This window comes from Mus musculus, chromosome X (genome assembly GCF_000001635.26).
Source record: "Mus musculus strain C57BL/6J chromosome X, GRCm38.p6 C57BL/6J".
NCBI classification, from domain to species: Eukaryota; Metazoa; Chordata; class Mammalia; order Rodentia; family Muridae; genus Mus; species Mus musculus.
The window spans coordinates 140,356,781-140,381,743 of NC_000086.7; the positions used below are offsets into that span (position 1 = coordinate 140,356,781).

Consider the following 24,963-nt stretch of genomic DNA (forward strand, 5'->3'; position numbering starts at 1 on the left):
TACTTTCTCTAGCTCCTCCATTGGGGGCCCTGTGATCCATCCGATAGCTGACTGTGAACATCCACTTCTGTGTTTGCTAGGCCCTGGCATAGTCTCACAAGAGACAGCTATATCACGGTCCGTGCAACAAACGCTTGCTAGTGTATGCAATGGTGTCAGCGTTTGGAGGCTGATTATGGGATGGATCCCTGGATATGGCAGTCTCTAGATGGTCCATCCTTTTGTCTCAGCTTCTAACTTTGTCTCTGTAACTCCTTCCATGGGTGATTGTTTCCAATTCTAAGAAGGGGCAAAGTGTCCTCACTTTGGTCTTCGTTCTTCTTGAGTTTCATGTTTTACAAATTGTATACTTTACAGTATCCTTCCTTTTAACACCTAACTTACATGACTCCTGGGCGTCTCTAGTATTTGAGCTAATCCTTGGCTGGCCAAATTCTCCAGTAGGGCCAAATATATTTATCCCTATTTTTCTTCTCCTTATCCTTGTCTGTCTCATTTCAAGAATGTTTAGAGCTCTCCATACTCATTCCTCAGGTAAATCTGATTCAGCCATCCAGAGCTTTGTTTACATAAATTAATGTGTTGCTGATAGATGATAATGGATTTTTGGTTTTTTTGCTGATATGGTTTTTAGTATTTTTGAAACAAGGTCTCATGTCGACTTGGCTGCCTTCTGTAGCAGAGAATGACTTGAACTCTTATTCCTACTTCTTTGTCCCAGATCCTCAGATTATACAAATGGGCCATCACCCCTGGCAACAGTTGTGTTGTAACTGGGACCTTCAATGGTGCCACAAAACAAAGTAAAAACGCCTCAACTCTCCCACCTGACTGACCCTCATGTTGTCTAAGGATAATGTCCTTGCATTCCAAATTATAGTCAATAGTGGTATCACCCTGGAGAGAGTCAGAATGTCAGATCTGACTACAGAGCTGCTGCCTCAGAATAATTTGGTAATACCCACACATGACCCATGTGCACATTAAAATTTGAAGAGCAATACATAGAAGCAGCCAGCTGAAATGAGAGACGAGGGCACCTTTGCAAGGGGAAAGACTTCTTCTACACCCAGAGGAGCTATTTCAGAGCTCCAGGGATAGGACTCCCGTTACTGCCACCTGGAGTCCATGGCATCTCATAGGGACCCAGCTGCTTGCCTGCTGTGCTGGATCTTTGGAGCTTCCAGAAGAGTCAGGCTCCAGTTACTGGAATCAGAGGGCTAATTGGCGCCACATGGCTCCAAATCCTGCCAGTTTCAAGGAGAATGACAAGACTCCCCAAGGAGCCAACCAAATGTAAAGAAAAAGGAGCCAAAGGCAAGGAAGGATGGAGAAGTAAAAGCCAATGCCTGGAAATGTAACTGTAACATTTTAGTCCTTGTGCCCCAAAGCATAAAAAGATAGAGCATACGCTCAGAGTCATTTCATTGCCCTGTCAGTTCATCTGTCTTCAGCCTCATCCAGCCTAGCAACAGTTGTTAGCTTGAACTCCAGCTCCTGATTTCTCTTTGGCCAGTGATGGAGATCAGGTTAGTTCACAGACGAATCAAGGCATTCAATTGCAGTAAGACTGTCTAATAATTGGACCAGGAAATGGGCTACCTGGCTAATGAAGAAGCAGAGTGCATTATAAGGCTGTCTCTTGAAAAGAAGGGGTGTGACATTGGGTGAAGGTTCATTTTTGGCTCCCTTCCTCTGTTCTTCTGGTCACCCTGAATAATGCTACCCATAATATTGTCACCTCTACATTCATGTCATATACTTAACCTTCTAAGTGCTTCTTGTCTGTGACCATGATCTCATTTCATTCTCCCCAACAACACAGAGTGAGCAGGATTAGAGACAGGTTAATTATAATGTATGCTGAACACCCAGGCCTAGCCAAGATGTGACGTGCTACTATTCACAGGGTCTGGGCTGTCTTGCAATGGAAATCTTGGATGGTCAGGGGTCCCAGAGTCTGACAGCATTAGCTGGTAGTGCTGGGATTTCAGGACCTGCCAAGTAGATTTGGCTCCAGCTGGATCGCGGATGTGCTCAGCTTCTGACAATGTCTGTTCCTTCTACCTTGAGGGCTGGGGGAGGAACAGCCACCTCACCTCTTTGGCAGGACAGATAGCAGCTGTGAGGAGATAATGGATGTGAAAGTACTTTTTCTCAAATGAGGTAATAGGTGTCAATATGCAAAGAAGCACATGGATCTAAAAGGTTGTTACTATGAGACAGAAGGAAAGCTAGAACTTGTTCTTGGATCACTGAATGGAGAGGGCCACCTGATTGTAAGATGAGCAGGTACTTTAGAGACATTGAGTAGAAAACGGGACAGAATGAAGGTGTTGTATGTTTGGGAGCAAAGGATGGAAGTAAATAGCAGATGCCAGTAATAAAGCAATGAAGGGCTCATGAGCTCTGGCTGCTTCATAATTTTCTCAAGAGTTACCGTGTTTGGAGAGACCAGAAGCCAAGTTAAATTGCCTAGTTTCCCCAGGAAGGCAGTCATATGGCCTTTAGACAGCCGAGCTCCTCTCATCCATCATTGCTTTCCTTCAGTGACACTCCCAAGTCTCCAGACACTTAGCAAATTTCAGAGGGACTGGGCTGCAGACACTGAAAAATGCAGGCCTTGGGAGGAAAGGAAGACCTTCCATTTGGATTCTAAAATGGCCTCCTGGGTCTGTTAATAGAGGTTTCTGAAGTGACCCAAGAAGTGTGGGAAGGCCTAGGCACTGGGAGGCATCAGATACTTGTAGAATTGAGAAGGATCCAGCTAGGGGTAGTGAGTTAAGCTCTGGAACAACCCTAACGAGGAATGAAATATGATTTAAGTTGCACCTGGAGCCATGACTTTGGTGATGGAGAATAGCTTTGCCCCCTGTGAGAGAAAGAGAGAGCTTGGGTTCCCATCTCTCTCCACACTCTGTCTTTTCCTGGCCAGCCAGGTAGCCAGAAACATCCCCACACCCTCCACAGCACCTTCTCCACCTTTTCCAACTTTTCTCTGAATGTATAAGGCTGAATTAGTTGTCCAGTTCATCAACTGGTCTCAATGACACTCGAATCTTTGTACGCATCAGACCCTTGTCCTTTCTCTTCCAGCTAGACTGGTGAGACTAGTAGCTCTTTAGAACCAGAGACCCTAAGCTCCTCAGTGTCCTCAGGGATAGACTGTCTGAGGAGCTACTCAATAACTACTCATTGACTGACAATTGTAGGTAAGAATAAAGCAAAACATGACACTAAAGGCTTTCAACTCATTGGTTGTTCTGGCTCCAAGAGTGACTGTACTCCATCAGTACTGGTGGTGTGATACCTCAAGGACCACTGAAAGCTGAAGGGTCCCCAGCTTCAGGAAAAGAAAAGGGGAGAGGAGCTGGATGATTAGCGGTTGGGGTGGGAGGGTGAGTTCAGAACACTACAAAATACTTCCTTGGCATACTTGCAGCCTCTTGGATGCCCACACCAGGGTCTATGCAGCCCTACAGACCACTCTGCCCCCACTTGGTACCCACATTGACAACCGGTTTATGTCATCCCCAAGAAGAGGCTTCTTATTGACTTGGAGACTAGATGGCAAGAGACAAAGGCCCATTTGAGCAGCAACCTGAAGGCTGAGGCAAGATGGTAGCCCAAGACAATGTTCTCTGGCCCACTTTAAGTCCAAACTTGTGCCTACCAGCAGAAACAGAAGTCATAAAAGCACCTAGGGTCACACTCTCAAAGAACCCCTGTCCCCCAAAAATACTTATCCAGGACAATAGCCAAGCCACCTTCCAGCTGCTTTGTGCCTTTCAGTTACAAAGCATTCATTTGTCTAACTATGGTAGGAAGAAGGGAGGGAACCAGCTTCTAGATTTACCTTCTAGAGGCTTGCACTATCCTAGCATCCCTTTCTACCTCCCCAAGGGATAATGGATAGGTCTCCAGGCCATATCAGGTATGGATAGAATACACGTGGCTGCATTCCTATCAGCCCTGGTGATAGAGAGAGCTAGCTGCAAGGTCTCTGCTGGACTATCATTTATCTTTTATATGATTGTTCTAAGTCTCACCTCCCCCACAAATAGCAAACACTTACTCTAATTAGTTGATTCCTGACAAACAACCTAGCTGCTTGAACCCACCTGTCACTGAAGTATTTGGAATTCTGAGTCAACAATTGCATCACTCTTAGAGTGTCAAAGCCTCCCACATCTTTTACAGACCTTGTACTAGTTTGATTAATTAACTCCTACTCCTCTGTTTTGAAGGACCCTGGATAGACCTTTAATTTTAGAGAATAGATATATTGAGGTAAGGAACCTAGGCTCATCTGCTATGCCTGAAGTCCTGAGGATACAGGGAAACCAAATCAAGTTGCTAAGATTCTGAGCCCCGTGTCTCTGGCCCTCTATCTTCCATCTCTGCCTGATTTGTCCTTCCCCTAGACCATCATTCCCTGTCTTACTAACTCCCTTGTCCCTGGGACCCAGTGTCCCACAAACTCCACTGTCTTTGAACTCAACTCCTTGGGGCTCTTCATCCAAATGCCACACCCAGGCCTATCAGCCTGAAGTATGCTTCATCCTGGCCCTTGGTGTAGAAGCTTTATACAGCTTTCTGTCCAGTGCTAACCTTCAGGAGCTTAAGCTTTAAGCATCAAGAGAACAACCTGGAAACTTCCCCAGGTGTGAGGGAAGTGTTTCCTCTTCCCCAGACTTGGCTGAGTTTCAGATCTGTCAGCAGCCTCAAGAAGCTCCCCTTCTGGCCCACAGGAGCCATTTTCCAGCTGTCCCATTAAGTGAAATAAGTTGGCATTATATACAATTGTGTAAAGTAATGGTCCTGAACATTAGCACGCTTGTTTATATATGCCACCTCAATAGTTCCTTTTTATATATTACCTAATAGACATTAAAGTTTAAAATTGCACAAGGACTTCATGAAGATGTTCCTCGTTCTCGAATGACTTCACATTTTCTTTCCCACTTATTCGCCTGCTTCTGTGGCCTGTTCCCTGGGGGGGTTAGATTTCTTTAGGGAGTTAATAGCCAATTAAGGTAGGTGATACCACTTAACTTCAGAACAACACATGTGCCTGTGGGCTTCGTCTACAGTCCCAACACCATAGAGAATAAGTGTGACTTGCAATTCCCATGGCACCAGTTTCTCCTGAAGACAAGTAGCTTCGCCTCCCTAGCTCCCTCTTACTCCAGAAGGATCTACGATGGTAGTTATCGCTTCGGCTTGTCCCAAACCATGTAGGAAATTAAGCTGTGATTTCCCAGGTATCATAGCCAGAACCATAATTGATGTCCCTCCAAGCTGGTTTTGAAGGCTTAGTTCCCTTTTGCATCTTTTTTGCTCCTATCTTCCCCCTTCCCCCAGTCATGTGATGCAGGAAGAGAGCGCAAATGATATGGAATGTGTACAGCTGCCAGCAGAGACACTGCGACAAGTGACCATTCACCGAGACCCTATATATGGCTTTGGCTTCGTGGCTGGCAGTGAGAGGCCTGTGGTGGTTCGATCTGTGAGGCCAGGTAGGTGTCCCTCAGAGGGTACTTCCAGCCCCTGGCTTTTATCTCCAATACCTACCTATCTTCCAAGAACGCAGGGCAATCCAAGTTTGTGGGCTTACTGAGTAATTTACCAAGAGTAGGTAAAGATTTGCCAGCTAATGACAAACCATTGAGTGACTTGTGGCCTGTGACAAAGACTGCAGTTAAGAGAATTTGGGGAAAACAAAAACAAAAACAAACCCTCCCTTTGCACAGCATATGCATAGGAGAGCTGTCATACCCTGGATGAGAAAGTACCATTCAATTTAATTCAACGAGTATTTATAGAATGCAGACTCTTAAGTCCAGCAGTGTTGCAGGGAAGCACAAGACACAGCTCCTGTCCTCAAGAATCCGGGAGCCAGAGAGATGTCTTAGTGCATAAAAGCACTTGCTGTGCAGGCCTGACGACTTAAGTTTGATCCCTGGAACCCACATAAATGTGGAAGGAAAGAATCAACTCCAAGAAGCTGTTCTCTGATGTGGAGAGAGAGAGAGAGAGAGAGAGAGAGAGAGAGAGAGAGAGAGAGAGATTGATTCTGATCTCCAGGCTGAGATTATCCATGAGAAAGATGAGCCAGTGAAGACAAGAAATAGGATCAAGACCCTGATGAGCTGGGGAAAGGAGACCAGAACCGACCGTCTCAAGGCCAGGTTCAGCAATAGTCCCATTGATGAAGCATCTCCCATGTTCTTTATTCCCTTTTGTTGAGTTCTCACAGCAAAGGCAGCAAGGTAACACGTACCCACTCCCATTTTACAAAGGAGGAAACTGAGGCATAGCAGGATGAGTCACCTCGGAAGCAGCTGGACAAGTGTTTTGCTCAGAGCCTGCCTGAGTAGGTGAGGGCCAGGTTGGGCTCAAAAGGGACCCCAGGGGATATGGAGAAGGAATGAGCACCCTGCCCCCAAGCACAAAGCCCTGCCGTCATCGTGAATGAACTAGAGCCCGAGCGGAGCGGAGCGTGGCTGCGGTTGCATCTCCTGTGCACTGACAGAAGGCAGCTTTATTTTGCCCTTGCTAGGCCTGGGGCTTGAGATGTTTACAATGGTTTCTTACTCAGTCAAAAGGAGCAGCCAGAGTACGAACCGGTCTTACAGAAATTTGATGAATTTCACCATCCTCAAAGGAAAAGGAAAAAAAATATTTTTTTTCTGTAAACTCTCTTCAACTGGAGGGCACAAGCAAACAAAATTCAATACAGGAGTTTGTGGATAACCTAAGGCTCCTGAATCAGTCAGGCAGTTTGGCAAGAGAGTTTTTGTCTTCTGATCAGAAATCAAATTTGTCTTGGAAAGAAGGCCCAGGTAAAACTATACTAACAATGGACCACCAAGAGCCCCTACTTTAACTTCAAAGTAATCAGAATTGGAAGACTGGAGAAAAGCCCTCCTGGATCCCATCTGTGAAGAAGGGAGAGAAATAAAGTAGACTTCACTTAAGAGCCTGTGATTTTCATTTGGTTGGTTTTTGTATTTGTTTTGGAGACAGGGTCTAGCGCAGCCCTGGATGGCTTGATATAAGCTACGTAGCCCAGGCTGCCTTTGGACTTGAATTGTCTTGCCTCAGTCTCTCTCCAGTGTTAGGATTATAGGTGGATCTGCAGAGTGAGCCCATGATCTAGTGTGTGCTAACCAAGCACACCACCCTAGAGTTACACCCCTAGCAAAAGATAGTTGGTTTTGACAGAAGTAGATAGAAGGAATAAAGCAAATGGAAGATCCAGTCACCATCATTTATTCAGTTCTCGCCAACAGTGATCATCTATTTTGTATCCTTTGTTTTGTCCTATTGGTGAGATAAGCTTTTATGCAGCCCAAGGTGGCCTTTAACTTGACGACGTGTGATTCAGACTGGCCTTGAACTCCTGATCTGCCTGCCTCCACTTCCCAAGTACTAGGATTCCAGCTGTGAGCCGCTTTACCTGGCTTAGTCGGCTATTTTAAGTACTATGCATTCATCATCTCATTTATCTTCCCACGATTCTTATGATGTATGGCTACTGTCATTTCCTCAGTTAACAGATAAGCGCCTAGGACCCATTCAAAGTCTCACTCAAGGTCACACAGTTAGTGAATTGCAACTGCAGGAGTAGAGTCCAATTCAGTGGCTGCAAAGAGTGTGAGTGTCAACCCCATGCCTACAACTCCTGAAGTCACTGAGCTGGCAGGAGGCATGCCCTACTAAATCCCCTCGCTGTTCCATTGGTGACTTCTTCTTGCTGTGCCAGCACATGAGTCCCTGGCTCCAGAACCACGGATATATGCTCAGGTGGCTCTTTTTATTTTTGTACTTGTATTTTGAACCCCATGAATGCTGGGCTAAAACAAATCCTTCCTTCTCAACTGTCTTCGCACAGGGTCTTGTCACAGGATCTTGTCACAGGGTCTTGTCACAGGGTCTTACTAATTTTCCCAGACTGGCCTTGAACTTACTTAGTAGCCCTGGCACTCTTGAACTTCAGATCTTCCTGTCTCGGCCTCCCTAGCAGTTGGAATTATAGGCCTGTGCCATAACACCTGGTCTATTTGCTATGTATATGTTTGTTTGTTTGTTTGTTTGAGGGAAAATAAGCAGCGCATTTCTTTGTACAGAGAAAACTTGGAATCTGGCCATAAATAACAACCAAGGTCATGCTAGATCTGACTCCTTATTCTCTCCTAGTCTCTGAGAAGATTTTCTCAAGAAAGAGAGAGAGAGAGAGAGAGAGAGAGAGAACGAAAGAACATTTTCCTAGATAGCAGAGGCAGCACAGCCCGTGATACGTCCTCATCCCACCCTTTACTGTAACCAAGGCATATAGCTTCCCCACAAATCTGTTCTTAACCTCACCATTGGAGATGGGAAAGGGAAATGTGAAAAGCAGCAGCAGATTTCCTGCTGCCTCTAGGGACACATGTGTAAGGGACACATTCCCTGAGTGTTGGAAAAAAATTAAACCCTGTAAGTCTCAAGATCCATTCCCCCTCTCCAAGCATATGAGTAAATATGAATGATATTCAAGTGAGACTACTCTTCTTCTGATCTTGTCATTGTCCCCACCTCCAGCAGTCTGGAAACCATTCATTGAACCTATGTAAACCTCTCAAATGAGACACAAGTCTCTGTTCCTCTTTAGAGCCAGTCAGGCACTTGTCAACCGTGTCTGAGCTTGGGGACCTGTATCCTATCCCATGCTCTGCTAAAGGAGCTACCCTCCATTCTCTCTCTTCATCTCTGTCCTCTATGGACAGAAGCCAGAACTAGAACACCTTTGCCACCACACCTCAGGATCCATCATCTGCAGGCCTCCACTGGGGTTCTCTCTCTCTTTATTGGCTTGACTCCCTCAGGCACCATGGCTTTTGCCCAGAAGTGCACTTTCCTGGCAGTAGCTCTGAGCCCTCATGCCTCTCTCCTCTCCTCTGCAGGAGGCCCCTCTGAGGACAAGCTCCTGGCTGGTGACCAGATTGTGGCTATTAATGAGGAGGACGTGAGTGAAGCCCCCAGGGAGAGGTTCATAGAACTCATCAGGTAACAGGGTCCTCTGGGGCCTTGACAGGAACTGAGCAGTGTCCCCACCCCAGCCCCACCAGGAGCAAAGGTCTACCATTATTCTTTAAGACCCTAGGAAGAAACCCTCTGAGGAAGAACAGCTCTAGCCAGAGCTCCTGGCCAACTACAACTGTGGGTATCAGCCAGTAAGGGTCACCACAGGCCTCATAGACCCTGCCAGTGACATAAATAGACAAAAAGATGTGCCTTGCTGTTCTGTCCTCCCCAACTTGTCTCTGCACCCAAACCCTTTTGTTTTGGAGTTTTGAAATTTTACAGTTACTATACAGTGGGATGTGCCAAGTGATTGATGAGAATCCAGTATGCACACATACACACACACACCACATATGAGAGAGAGAGAGAGAGAGAGAGAGAGAGAGAGAGAGAAGAGAAGAGAGAAAGAGAGATTGGTTGGTTGATTGATTGATTCTGTCCTCAGTATTCATGCCACCTTAATCTCTTCCACAGACGGGAGCCAGTGAAAAGTCTCAGTCATTCATGAATTCAGAATAATCACTCTGTTTTGTCCATCCCTTACATTCACACATGTGCTTACAGATACACACACACACACACACACACACCTTGTCCCGTACCATATGCTCACATGCTCACACTTTTGCATAGTTTTCTTCATAAGAAACAGGATAGAAGTGAGGACTAAATTCAGTGAACTAACCTCAGTTTGGAGAACTTAGGTCTCTCTCTCTCTCTCTCTCTCTCTCTCTCTCTCTCTCTCTCTCTCTCTCTCTCCTCTCCCTCCCTCTCTCCTGTATGAAATCTTCCTTCATCTTTGCATCTGTCTTCTCCTGTACTTGGTTCAGAGTGTCTTACTTCTCTTCTATCTTTTTGGAACTCCTCACAGCCCGCCTCTTCCCAGAGACACTCCCTGGCTTTCAGAGGCTGACTTTGCACTCTGTGTACAGTACAACAGGCTCCTTTCTGCTTGATGGGTATTGGAATGCCCTGTCCTGAGTAGATCTTCTTTACCATACACACCCTATAGCTCCAAATACCTCTGGTCCCTAGTGACCTTTGTTTGTGTCTTCAACTCTCTTTTATATTGCCCTACTCCTCACCCTATCCCCTTCACCCTCCACTACCACACCAGTATAGAGAGAACCCCCTTTTACCCCATTGTTACCTGCTGGAGTTCTTTCAGCTAGGCCCATCAGAAGTCCTTCTTTGCTTCTAGTGGATATCTTCAAACCCTAGAGCAAAGTAGTCCAATTTTGTGAGGGATTCTAGAGCTCCTTCTGTGTAAAAACAAACTACTCTTTTGATAACGCATGTGCTAATGGCTCATCCATCCAACCATTCATTCACTCAATGAATATGCATTATTGTCTACTATGTAGCAGATACTACTTTAGGCATTGAAGAGACAACAGTGAATAAGAGACAAAACCTCTTGACTTATTAGCATTTGCAATCTAGTGAAAAGAAACTCCACAGTGAACAGGGTAAGTAATTGTATGTGCAATATAGAAGAAGTAAATAAAGATTTTGAAGGTCAGATTTCTGGGCACAACAGTGAAGAAATATAACCTTAAGTGGTGTCTACTACTGGCTTCATTGAGAAGGTGACACGTGAAGAAAGACTTGGAGGTGGCAAAGCCATTGGCGAAAGAAGAGTTAGTGTAAAGGTCTTTAAGACAATACTGTGTCTTCCCTGAAGGAGGAACAGGGGAGATGCCCCAGGAGTCTGGTAAGATAAGGAATGGAACATTGTGGAAGAAAAGTCCAGATTATGGAGAGCCCTGTAAATCACTGTAAAAACTCGCTTTCTTCATAACGGAATGGGGACACCTGGCAAGAACTGGAGCAGGTGACCAAATGTGCCTTCCCTACTCAAGATGAACTGCTCCATGGAGATTCTCCCTATAATCCAGCTCTTTGCTCTGGTAACTTTCTAGATCTCAGATTGATTGATTGATTGATTGATTGATTGATTAATGGACTTTGCCTCAACAAATGTGGGGAAATATTCACTAGAAGTCCTTAGGCAAGAGTCTCGGACAAAACATGAATAACCAAAAATCAAAGTAGATTCATACTGTTGCTGGTGGTGTTGAGATAGGGTGTTACTGTGTAGTCCATGCTGGCCTCAAACTCATGATCTTCCTGCCTCTGCCACCTAAGTACTGGAATTACAGGTGTATGGTGTCAGACCCGGCATGACTCTCCTTGAATGCCTTTGAATAAACATTTGAAAAAGGCCAACAAGGAGATAGAAAACTCCTTCAGGGAAAAACTATTTCCATTTTGCTCAGTTATTTTAAAAGATTATGTATTCCTGGGAAAGAATTTTCATACCCCACAGCCTCTTTGATCGTTGGCATAATTCTTGTCGGAAGAGTTTTGGATTCTTCATCCTTTTGAATATTTGCTATCTGGGGAGTCTGGGCTTCCATCTGTTGCTCCCTGGCTCTCATTTCTTTGTCCCTTAATTAAAACAAATCTTCTGAGTATGAGTCACAATGACCAAATGACCTCCTTTGGGTTTTTTCTTTGAGTTTCTCTTCTTGCTTAAATACCAAATTGCCAATAATCACCGTGCATGGTTCCCAGGACTCTCTGGCTGGGTGCCCTTTGAGTTCTATAATTCAGGCCTGTCGTTTTCCTTGAGAATTTTCTAGTCTACAGATAAAATTGTACCTAAGGTTTAGTTATTTCTACAGAGCATGTGAGAAGAAATAGGAAAAGAAAACCTGAGAAATGACAAGCCCAGAGGTAATACTAATACCATAGCTGAGCACCCGTATGAACCAATACGGATGTTTTTTTGTGTCAGCTTCCACAAATGATGAGAAGCGAGGCATCCATGCAGATCCTCAGATTATCCTCTGTCCTAATCCATATACCTGAATGCAACCCAAGGGAACATTCTGGTGTTGCTTCTTGTACTAGATGAATACCTAGTGCATGATACACTGCTCTCCTGTTCCCTCTTTTCTCCATAGGAGTGCTAAGGAATCCATCGTCCTTACAGTCCTGCACACTCATCAGGTGAGTGAGCCTCTGCGCCATCTGCCCTTCATCCTGCCTTCTGCCTACGAAGAGATGACTCCATCATGGAAAACAGTACCCTAGGATGGAAGGGGGATCAGAGACCTAGGAAGAAAAGGGGAATCAGAGAGTATGCCAGACATGAGAGGCACAGATTTAGGAGTGAACTTAAACATGCTAGCTACTCCAATATATTCAGGGCTGAAGATTTTGAAGAGCCGTGTAGAGCTCTGTAAGCTGTCCTCTGCTTTACCAAGTTAAATTGCTCACCGCCCTCGTTTAGAATCTGTTTCCCACCACTTTCCTCTGACTTCCAAGTGCTGGGATTAACAGTGTGAGCCAGGCTACCTGGGCCAACTTCAATTTTTTATGAAACATTTGTGTGGTGCTGGGTGTCTAACCCAGGACACTGAGCGTGCTAGACAAGGACTCCATCATTATTACCTCCAGGAACTCCAGCCATTTATGAAATGCTTCAAATGTAGCACCAGGTCTCACACATCACAGGCCAGTCACTTAGTCTTCATTAGGATGAATAACAGTAGCACCCACGAAGATTTTATGGGAGATGGACACATTCAAGTGGAGTATAGCAAGACCAGCCAATGTACATAGCCAGTTTTAGGCCAGCCAAAGTTATATAGTGAGACAGAGTTGAACCAGAGCTTCCATTTTCTCCTGATACATTCAGTAGCTGGCCGTGTGACCTTGGGTGAGTCCCCTTTTCTAATCTGTAAATTGAGGTTTGGAGTTGTAGAATGTTTCTTAAGCATACATTATCATAATAATCAACACTACTGCTATCAGAAGGCAAAAGCTCCAATTTCCCTCTCCCAGATATTGGATTACATCAGTGTCCATTACTAGTGTGTAGCATTACAGCAACCTTGACTTAAATCACAAACCAGATGCAAAACTTCTAACCCCCACTCTTCCTCCAGCCTGTATGCCCTTTCCTAGTGTCACAAAACTCTCTTGTGCCCCAGCACTGATGGTGCACCCCAATGAAGGAGAGAGAACCAAAGCCGGATCTTGAGAGAAGGGCAGGATTTGCCAGGCACCAGATACAGATGGAGGGAAAGAGTTTTCAATGAGAGACATGTTTATCTGCAAAGCCAGAAATGCAGCACTGGGGCAAGCCTGGGCTCACAGGTCAAGAAGCATGGTCCAAATTGAACCTGGAACTTGCTACCTTGCTCAGGGGTGTGCAGCTCTTTTCAAGCTTACACACACATGTGAACACACACAGACACACTTGCATATGCACACGTTCTCAGCACATACACATGGCATTCTCACACTACAACAATGTGCACAATACCCTAGGCAAACAGGCCCTACTTACTTGCATCTCTACCTCTGAGAAAACAAGCCCTGGCCCTCTGTAGTATTAAGAATAGTCCTCTCCCCCACTTTACCACACACTGTGCAGTTGCCTAGTGAGCAGTGGGCAGTCAATCCCTACCAATCCTGTCTTGAAATTAACAACTAGTTCTACCCTCAAAGCAAGCATTTTGCAAGGTTAGACTTTACTATGGTGAGCTAGGCATAGTAGGCCACACCTGCAATTCCAACACTCAGAAGGCAGACGATCAGTTAAAGGGCAGTCCCTGCTACATAGTGTATTCAAGGCCAGCCTGGGTTACACAAGACCTTGTGTCCACTTGCTCTGTCCATGATTAGAGATGCAGGGTTGCTCTGTTAATGTGGTCTTTTCAAATGTTACCTTTTTGAAGATGCTTTTCTTGACTACCTCCGACCCTTTTTGGTATTTTGAGACTGGGTTTCTCTATGTAGTCCTGGCTGTCCTGGAACTTACTCTGTGTGACACTGGGTGTGACATTCTGTTGTCAAACTCAGAGATCCCCCCTGCATCTGCCTCCCGAGTGCTGGGATCAAAAGTGTGCACCACCGTGCCTGGCTTGACTCCCATTTCTTTTTTCTTTTTTAAAGATTTATTTATTTATTATATGTAAGTACACTGTAGCTGTCTTCAGACACTCCAGAAGAGGGCATCAGATTTCATTACGGATGGTTGTGAGCCACCATGTGGTTGCTGGAATTTGAACTCAGGACCTTCGGAAGAGCAGTCAACGCTCTTAACCACTGAGCCATCTTGCCAGCCCTTGACTCCCATTTCTAAATCGGTATCTATCCATCATTATCTCTGGCTGCTGGTTAATTTTTCCTCCAAGTTGTTTTGCTCAAACAACTGTATTTTTTTAAGGCTTTGCTTTTGAACTAATTGTAGCCACAAAAAGTTGCAAAATTAGTATAGAGAAATCATGGGTATTCTATAGCCTGTTGTTAGTAATGGTTACATCTTCCGTAAGTATAGAACATAATATCAAAATTAGGAAATCCGAGCAATGGCTCGTGCCTGCAGCCTCAGCACTTCAAAAGTCAAGTCAAGAAATCTTGAGTAACAGGCAGGCAACATGATGTATTAGTCAGGGTTCTCTAGAGGAACAGACTTATAGAATGAATACATATGCATATATAACATATGTGCATATACATATTCAGTTCAACCCTTGAGGCTGGATGTCACGGCAGGTCATCAGTATACACTGGAATCTCAAAGAAGTAGACTTTAATGCCAGTGAAGGGATGGACTTGCCAGTGAGAACAAGCAGGGAAAGAGCACACTTCCTTCTTCCATGTCCTTTGTATAAGCTGCCAGCAGACGAGGTAGCTTCCCACCTCAAAAGACTTCATTAAGAAAAGAAACCTCACAGGTGTGTAATCAGCCACCTGTGTTTTAGTTCATTCTAGATGAAGTCAAGTTATCAGCCAATGGTAGTCATCACACATAGCAAGACCCTGTGTCAAAAAGAATAAACACATAAGTTTTTTTTTTCAGGAAATCAAAATTGATCTTATACGGATACACAGTTTCATGTGAATTTATCAGCAGTACACTTACACATCCATCAATACAATCAAAACATTGGAACAGTCTACCACCCAAAAAAAAAAGGATTCCTTATGATGCCCTTAAACAGATACAACCGCCCCTCCCACTCCATCCGAAATCCCTATTAATCACTAATATGTTCTCCGTATCTGTCTTATTTCAACCAAACTACGAAATGGAACAATATGGCATAAAATGCCATGGAACCTTTGGGAGTTAGCTTTGTTTCGCTCGGCATATTGCCCTTGAGATGTCTTCAGATTGTGTGTAGCAATGTTTTGTTGCCTTTATTGTAGACTAGTATCCCATGGTGTGAATGCACCAGTTTAGTTAATCAGCCACCATTGAAGGGCATCTGGGTTGTGTCTAATTTGAGGCTATTATGAATAAAGCTGCTATAAACATTTGTGTTTCTTGTGAGCATAAGTCCTAATTCCTCTGGGAGAAATGCTCAAGAGCATGATTGCTGGGTCATATAGTAAGTGTGTGTTTAGTTTAAATAACTGCCAGATTGTTTTACCAGAATGGCTTTATCATCTCAAATTCCCTTGAAACATTATGTTAATATGTTTGTTATCTATGTCCCTCATTAGAATATCACCTCAAAAAGCGTGGCAACTGGTTTTTTTACTACTGTATCCCAAGTAGCTGGAACAACACCCAACACAGAAAAGTTATTTTAAAAAAAATACTGGTTGAATGAGGGAAGCCCAGGTTCTAGTTATCTAGACAGCCTAAACTCAAAAGTACCAGACTGATTTGCAGAACAAAGAAGCTAACGTTTTCACCATATCCATCCTAACCTTCCTCCCTCCCATTCCTCCCACGTCTGATAACACAACTTCTCCACTTTGTGGCCCCTTTGTGACGGCCAGGCTGCGTTCTCCTCCTTGTGCATTTCTTAGTTCTTATTGCCCTCTGACGATTCTTTACGTTACTTGACATGTCTTCTAATAATGTCCATTTCCTCTAAAACCCTAGCTGATTATGCCTATCTTTCAAACAGAATTACCTGCCCTGATGAGAGCTCCTAACTCGTTTACTAGTTCGTGAAGCATTTATCAAATTCCTGCTCTTCTGGCCCCTTGTATAGGATAGGAATATTGCAGTTCATAAAACAGGCACAGCGCCACAGCTCCTGCCCTCGGGTAGCTCACATCCTAGTTCTTGGCTTTGTTCTCTCCAGATCCTTGGAACATAGAAGTAGGTAGGCACATATACAGGAGGTATAGTAATGAAAACCTTTAGGAACCAACAAATCTTGGAAGCCTCCTAGTTGGGCTAGTTGTTAACTCTTTATCTGGTTTACATTTGTAAAATATTCTCAAAGGAGACACCAAGTGGCACCTAGGAAACTTAGCGAAGCTATTAGTTTCTAATCTGTGTAAAAGAATACCTAAATATCTGACAACCAGCATGGCCAAATTAGTACATCCCAACTGAATGGCAGCCTTGAATACATATGTGTACATTTCATCCTTCCCAAAGACTTCGTGTACATAAAATTGTTCAGCCCTTGGATTTTGTTTGTAACCTCCCAAATATCCATGGTGCTTTCCTGGTTACTTGTGACCACGCACAGGACATGAAAAGTTTGAATTGTCTGACACGTGGTTCCCAAGTGAGGTAAAGCAAGGTAATGAACATTCTTCTTCCTTATGTCAGCTATCATGCAGAGGTACTCAGCAGAACTGGGCATGTTGGTCCACACAGCTCAAGTACTGAAAAGCTGGGGCAGAATGATCACTGTGAGTCTGAGGTTAGCCCTCACTACAAAGTGCTAGGCCCATAGGAGCTACAAAGTGAGACTCTGAGGTAGGAAGAAAGAGAGGTTGAAAAAGACTGAGAGTGAAAGAGTTTCTGAAAGGATGAAGACATAGTGCAGAGTGGGAAATGCTTCTGCTATAGGGCCACTTATTGGAGTTTGAATCCTAAAAGTCTGGAACCTGGAAGTGAGGTGGCCTTGAGTAAGATATTTAACAGTCATAATTCCCAGTTTCTCCTTCTGAAATAAAGAAAATAGACTCTACCAAGATGAGTTACTTTAAGAATTTAAGATTATAATCTCAGGAGCCGGGCGTGGTGGCGCACGCCTTTGATCCCAGCACTCGAGAGGCAGAGGCAGGTGGATTTCAGAGCCAGCCTGGTCTACAGAGTGAGTTCCAGAACAGCCAGGGCTATACAGAGAAACCCTGTCTCGGAAAAAAAAAATCAAAAACAAACAAACAAACAAAAAAGATTATAATCTCTGCGAAACATTGGAGCAACTGTTTGGCATGCACTAATTCAGTGTTTACAGCTGTATAGAACTGTATATGTCTAACAATATTTAACTAAGAGAATCTTCTTTCTCAAACTATTGAGAAAACTTCTTGGAGACCCCAATACATGCTCAATATTTTGTCCCCATATCAAACAAGCATTTAGCATTTTGTAGGTTCAGGAAGATTACTGCTTCTAAATAGAATCTTGCCATGTTAAAGTTTGATTACCAAATCTTCCAGGAGGCAGCTCCCCGACAGGTTTAGGATATGGCAAACAATTCAGTATTTGTACTAATCCCATAGGTGATTCTGATGATCAATGGGACTTAGGAAACACTGGACCAGATAATCTCTAAGGACCCTCCCTGCTCCAGGTGATAATGGTCTAATGCTTGCTTCTTCATTTGGTACCTGGTAATGGTTCCTGGCCCTCACTATTCATTAGAACTACAAGAGAAGCTCTTAAACCATTTACATTTAAGTTTTAGCCCTGACTAATTGAATTACAAGCTCTGGGGATGGAGCCTTGATATTGAACTTTTGAAAGGGCTCCCCAAATGATTCTAGTTTCTTTTTTGACCTTTTCCTCTTAACAGAATAACAGAATAAGTTGTACTACAGCAGGACATTGTAGGAAGTAGTTTCAGCCATAACGACATCCCCCTCCTAGCCTGCATGTATAGCCATGTATGAAGGCTTTCCTTAACCTTTTGATAATCAACTATCTATCTCCACATGACTGTTTATTAATCATGATATCTGTTAAATTTATCACATGGTGGGTCTTCAACAAATGTTAAGTTTTAAATAAAGTACTTTATATAAAGTGCCACAAGGAAAGATAGTTCCCTCCAAGGTAAGGCTAAATGGGAGCAACCCAAAGAGTGACAGTCACTTTTGCTTGGAGTCATCTTTACCCAAAAAGCTCAGAAGGATGAAAATTACTATAGAAATGGTTTTCCACAGAGCACTTTGAGATACTTAGCAATTCCAGTCCCCCATTTTTAAGGTATGGAGCTTGTGAAGATGGTGAGCACCCAAATCATATTTTTTTGGTTTCATGAACTAATTCATTATTAATTATAAGCAATCAAACTAGTATCTTTCTGCTGAGTCTACCTGCACTTGGTGCTAAGAAGAGACATGGTGATATTAAATACTACCTTTTATAACCTGATTGAACAGATAAACCATGGCAGTGTGGATTAACCAAAATACTGAAGGAAATGTAGAAAAGTAAACAGATGAACAGAGGAAGAATCCAGAACAAAGAATTGGAATGATTTGTATTGCTATTGCTTTGTTTTGTCTTGTCTTGTCTTGTTTTCCGCTTTTGTTTGGTTGCTGAGATTAGGCTCTCACTATCTAGCACAAGCTAGCCTCAAACTTAACTACCCTCCTTCCTGCCTTAGCCTCTTAAGTGCTAGGGTTATAGGTATGTGTTACCACACTCTGCTGGAACTAGGTTTTAATGAAGGGATAGCATTTAGCTGGTCAAAAGGAATATTGGGATGCCATAAAGGTAGGGATAAGGTAGGGTAAGGATGGTGTGAAGTGAGCCTAGAAGTAGAGATAAGCCCACTCTGCAGGACGCTGAGCAGAATTCCCAACTACCACCAGTGGTGATATTGGAGGTAGGTGAGGAATGAGGCTAGATAAAACGCAGCTTGAGGGAAGCTCACAGGTCAGGAGAGGGTCTATTCATCTTTAAGTTATCCTGGGTCCTGAAAGGCAGGCATCCTGGTTCCCATCTGGCGTAAGCTGGATGGCCTGCCTTTATCCTAGGAGCGCACAGTGGTTGCTATGGGAATTGATTGCAAGCAGGCTCATGTGTCAAAGACAATGAGGCAACAAAAAGGCCAATCAGGAAACCAGTAAAGCTTCAACAAAGAACCTGAAGCAAGTATCAGAAAGTAGCCTTTAACTCACTATTCCCAGCTCCCATCACCCTCTGAGCCTGTGGGAGCCACTGGTTTCTTCTCTACTCCTATGACAGCAACCTTTTTTTTTTCTTTCCATTCTGTAGTAATACAGAAGTAATGACTTCTGGCATTCAATTGCACAGAGTAACTATGGTTAATAATAATGTATATTGCAACACAGTACAATATATGATAGGTTTACCACAAAGAAATGACAATAGTTTGAGGTGCTGCTGCTATGGTTTGATCACTATACAATATATACATGCATCAAATATCACGTGTCTGCTTTTAGCAAAACATCCTTTCACCTGTGTGCCCCAAGCAAACCACCATTTGACATAAATGACTTTCCAAAAGAAACTAGAATTTGCCTCTTCAAGTGTCTATGGTGTGAACAAGTTTGGAAAGGATCTCTATGTGTATCAAGGAAATTTGTTATGGTATATTATGATTTAACTCAGTCCTTTTGATATCATCAAATATTAATATTTCCACAAATGTGTATAACTACTATGCATCAAATAAAATAAAATTTTATAGGACTGGGGCCCTATCTTGCCATGAAATATTAATATTTGACCCTATATACTTGACTTTGACCAAAATATGAGTGATCACAGCCCTAAAATCTGTGCTAATAGAGCCACCAAATTAAAAACTGCTCAGAGAATCAGCAGCTGCTGAATTCAGCCCTGAGGGAAAGGCAAGCTCTCTCCTCAATTCCTTATTTCACCTAGCTTCTGCCTTCATATTTGCTTCAAGGGGCTTGCAATGGCCCCAGAGGTACTTAGCAATTCTAGTCCCGTGTTTCAAGCCAAAATTCATCTTCGCCAGAAAGGGTGCTTGTTGCAAAATTACACTCCCAGATGCTAGGAGGAGAAATAGGGTCAGTGAAGAGCTCAGCTGTCTCAGCTTTAAGGTACTCAATTAATCTATGTCTAATGGGTTAGGATATCTTCACCAGTATAGATTCTTGGGCCCCACTCTTTTAGGGATTGTGATTTATAATTGGTGTGGGCATAGGCCTAGGCTTTTGTATTTTAATAACCATTCTCCAGTGGTTCTTATTTAGGGGTAAATTTTTAGAAGTAGTGAGTTAGTACATGCTAATGTTACTAAAAAGCGTGAACATGTTTGTAAAGGACTGTATAGTAAATATTTTAGTATTTGTAAAATAAACACACTAACCCCCAAGCAGCCACAGGAAATACATAAATGAATATCATGACTTTGTACATCAAAATTTATTTACAAAAAAAAAAAACATGTAGTAGACAAAATTTGGCCAAGGCAGGCCTGTAATTCACTGGGCCCTAAAGCATTGGTTTGCATGTTTCAGTGTTTTAAGTCGAAGAGATCACCTCCTATTATAGACTTCAGGCCCCACAGCTAAGCTTTAAAAATGACATGAGAGAGGGAGACCCTTTTTTTTCTATATTGAAGATTCACAGATTTTTTATTAATTGAATATAACAGCATAACAATTTCTATTGCATTTCCATTGCATTAGTTATCATAAGGGAGTTAAAAAGTATTTCAAGAATGCAGATAGTCTGCTATAGCAAAACATCCTCTCACCTGTGTCTGCTTCATGAAAACACTCTTTCACGTGTTTGCTTTAGCAAGACATCCTTTCACCTGTGTGCCCCAGCAAACCATCATTTGACATAAATGACTTTCCAAAGAAACGAGAAGTTTCTACTCCAGGTGTCTATGGTGTGAACAAGTTTGGAATGGATTTCTGTGTGTATCAAGGAAATTCGTTATGGTACATTATGATTTAACTCAGTCCTTTTGATAATCATCAAATATTACTATTTCCACAGACTGACAATGTAAATTCAAATTCCCTTTCTATTTCTTTTCTTTATTAATTATTTTATTTATTTTCATTTCAAATATTGTCCCCCTTCCAGGTCTCCCCTCTACAAACATCCCATCCCATATCCCCTCCCCTTTGCCTCTAAGAGGGTGCTCCTCCACCCACCCACCTACTCTGGGCTCACCAGCTCTCCAGCATCCCCCTACAATGAGGCATTGAGCCTTCTTCACAGGACCAAGGGCCTCTCCTCCCATTGATGTCCGACAAGGCCATCCTCTGCTATATATGCAGCTGGAGCCATGGGTCCCTCTTTGATTGGTGGTTTAGTTCCTGGGAGCTCTGAGGGATTTCTCTTCCTATGGGGGTGCTATCCCCTTCAGCTCCTTCAGCCATTCCCCTAACTCTTCCAGTGTAGTCAGGGAGACCTTATAGAGCCACTTTGTGTCAGTCTAAAAATCAGACTTCACCTGTATCTAAGCATCAGGCTAGACATGACTCTGTGACATCTAGCAGAGAGCAGCTGGCAATGAGTGAGTCACCATCAGCAGCAGAGACTGAAGACTGAGAATAGGACGGAGGCTTGGAGACTGAGAAGACAAAGGTCGACGAGGAATGAGGCATAAACAAGCTGAAAATAGCTCGGAAACAGACACAGCAAAATGATGGTAATCCCTGAAAGCCCTGGCCATTCTACTTCCTTTGTGGGTTTGCGGCTGCAAATACCTGAATATTTTCCTTGTGGTGATATAAATGTTTCGAGGACTGGATGCGATTTAGATTCTCGTAGGAACAGCAAAACGGTTGGCATCTCCACAGTGTATATATACATAAAGCAATATGTCCCTTGTTCAAATCTGTCACCTAGGACTAAGGTTGAACCAGAACCTGTGACTGAAAGGTCGGGAGTAGACTTCCAACTTCAGCCTGCTGTAGGGAGGATGGTCAGTAAATCAGAACTCAGGACATTGGAGTTCTGGTTCTTTGGATATACTAAGGCATCCCTATCCTCCTTTTCGGGGCCACTGTTTTGAATGTAAAACCGAATGGTGGACTGCATGGTCCACTCTAATCCTAGGATGCCTTGCTCCACACTGTACCATGGACAGCATGTGACTGCAGAGAAGGGAGGTGGGCGGAAGACTATCAGGTTGAACAGAGAGTCCAACCAGCTTTAGGTTTATGGCACATTAGTGAAAAATACCTGACTGGAAACTGAGTCAAGCAGAGTTGCCCAAAGAGAGAGAGAGCTAGCTCTACCTAGTCCATTCCGTTTGCCTGAATGTCCCACCCAGGATTTGCACATCCAGCTGTGCAACATACAAAGGCATTGACCTCCTGAACAATTGCCACAATCACTACCATAATTGCTTTTGGCAAAGATCTCAAAGCTCTGGATTTTATATAGTCTGCTGCCAACACATTGGCCCCCACCCCTGTGCCTCATGATGAGAAGTCTATGATTCATTTAGCTTGATGGTTTTCAGCCTTGGCTATAGTTTAAGACCATCATAAGGTTTAAAAAAAATACTGGACATGAGACCCTCTTTCAAAACACACACACACACACACACACACACACACACACACACACTGATGCTCCACCCTGACTTATGTAATTGGCCTGGGGCCTGGTCCTGGGAGGCTTTTAAAAGCTCTTGAAAGCATTTCTTCTGTGCAGCCAGAACCAAGACCCACTGCTGGAGTTCCTATGGACTCAGGTAGAATAAGTGAATTTTCATAATCTGTACTCTGTAGGAGATGTGATTGCTGACCCCATCAGACATAGCTAGGCCCAAGGCTGACATGATGAGGACAATTTGTTTCTGATGTGTCTTTATCTTAGGGCCCAGCCCTCCTGCAGCTGATCCAGTGAAAGACTCCTAGCCACAGTGTAAATGGCAAATAATGGTATAATGTACTGCTTTCCCAGCTAGTATGGACCTTTGGGGGCTTAATACAAAGGAATTCCTGATTGAAGGACTCATAGGCTTTATAGCAAGGCAAGGACCATAGAAGAGGTCATTTAAAATGGCCCCAAGCCTAATATATCCCTCAGAGCTCATTTTCAGTAACTAACAGCCCTGCTTTTCCTATGGACTTCTCTTTTTCTCACTTCCCATATCTAATCCATAAATGTATGATCTTGATTCAGTCTTCAAGATATGTCCAGAATGTACTCACTCTAATCATCTTCATTATTGTCATCCTAGCCCATGCCAGCATTATATTTTAAGTGTCTCACGGCAATCACAAATACTTCATTTAGACATGCCTAACTGGTCTGACCATTAACCTCCTACACTCCATTTTCCTCACAGCAGCCAGAGGCGTACACACACACATCAAACCCTGTCTGCTTAAAACTCATCAGTGGAATGAATTCCAGAGTTCTCACTGGCACTACATGACTCAGCTCTCAGCTGCCTCTTAGAGCACACCCCCTCGGGTCCCCATTCCATCACTGTATTCCAGGTACAGGGATCTTCTCGATTCTATGCCTGCCCTGGGGCCTTTACCATTATTTTTTCCAGAAGCTTTTCTTTCCAGATAGCCTCATAGCATCTCTGCTTTATTTCCTTTTGGGTGTGTGATAGGTATTCCCTAACTATAACATTTAAACTACTTCCTTCTCCCCTAGAATGTGTGTGTGTGTGTGTGTGTGTGTGTGTGTGTGTGTGTGTGTACATAAGTGGTTGTACCTATACATATGTCCCCAAAGGTATTGAAACCAGTGTCTTGAGGAGATACCCACACCCATGTTCCCTGTAGAATTGTTGACAATACTCAAGATAGGGAATCAATCTAAGTGTCTATAGACAGGGGAATATGCAAAGGAACTATGGTACCTAGATACAACAGAATATTATTGTGATTCTAAAAGGAGGAAACTGTCAGAAGGCCCAAGCTTTAGTCTCCAGTACTGCAAGGAGAATCAAAATCAAATTCTGTCATTTGTTACATGGATGAACCTGCAAGACATTGTGTTACATGAAGTAAGCAAGGCACAGAAAGACAAAGACCTCATGATCTCATGGATAAAGGAAATCCGAAAACAGCAGACTTACAAAAGCAAAGTCAAATTATGGTTACCAAAAGCTGGGGGCAAGAGGAGTGAGTGGGGAGATGCTGTTCAGAGAACAAAGTGATGTGGGTTTTTTTTAAGATTTATTTATTTTATATACATGAGTACACTGTCACTATCTTCAGACATGCCAGAAGAGGACAGCAGATCCCATTACAGATGGTTGTGAGCCACCATGTGGTTGCTGGGAATTGAATTCAGGACATCTGGAAGAGCAGTCAGTGCTCTTAACCACTGAGCCATCTCTCCAGCCTCAAAGTATTGTTTAGACAGGTGGAATACATTACTTTTTAGATCTGTTGCAAAGATGTTTTACTATTTATTAATAATGCAATTGGAGTTTTCAAAACTGCTAAAATATAATCCCACTGGGCCCATCCTTGTTATTCTCTTGCGTAGTCCTTTACCCTGCTTCTGTTTTCTTACAGTAGTCCTCCCTTATCTGCAAGTATATTCCAAAACCTCATGCACAGTACTGAAACACACAAACACACACACACACACACACATATACACATATATATATGTATATGTATATATATATACTTTTCATGTGTGTATGAAAATATACATCACAAAAAGAATATATATATATATATATATATATGTATATATATATTAAGGTTTGATTTATAAATTAGGCATAGTAAGAGAGCAACAACAATAACGTTATGAAATAAACCAATTAAAGAGCTAGATATGTCCCACCCCAATAATCCTAGCATTGGGGAGGCAGAGGTGGACTGATGTCTTTGGTCAAGGCCAGCCTGCTCTAAGGAGCTAGTTCCAGAACAGCTGGGACTACAAAGAAAAACCATCTCAAAAAACAGGGGAAGAGCTGGGCAGTGGTGGTGCATGCCTGTAATCCC

General features: G+C 43.3%; 1 protein-coding gene and 1 long non-coding RNA gene across 4 annotated transcripts in view; one reads left to right on the forward strand and one right to left on the reverse strand.

Annotated features, from left to right (window-relative positions):
• Frmpd3 (FERM and PDZ domain containing 3) overlaps positions 1-24,963 on the forward strand; it is a 158,345-nt gene that overhangs the window by 79,658 nt on the left and 53,724 nt on the right. For 2 of the 3 annotated variants that reach the window (XM_017318501.2, NM_001320946.1), the window contains exons 2-4: positions 5,365-5,519; positions 8,949-9,051; positions 12,039-12,084. In XM_017318501.2, the coding sequence (XP_017173990.1) occupies positions 5,372-5,519; positions 8,949-9,051; positions 12,039-12,084 (297 nt within the window). In that variant the 5' untranslated portion in view covers positions 5,365-5,371. The remainder of the gene's footprint in view (positions 1-5,364; positions 5,520-8,948; positions 9,052-12,038; positions 12,085-24,963) is intronic. The other variant, XM_030251346.1, reaches the window with a different exon arrangement.
• The window catches only part of Gm32113 (predicted gene, 32113), a 92,066-nt gene that overhangs the window by 62,981 nt on the left and 4,122 nt on the right, over positions 1-24,963 (reverse strand). The gene's annotated exons all lie outside the window — the stretch shown is intronic.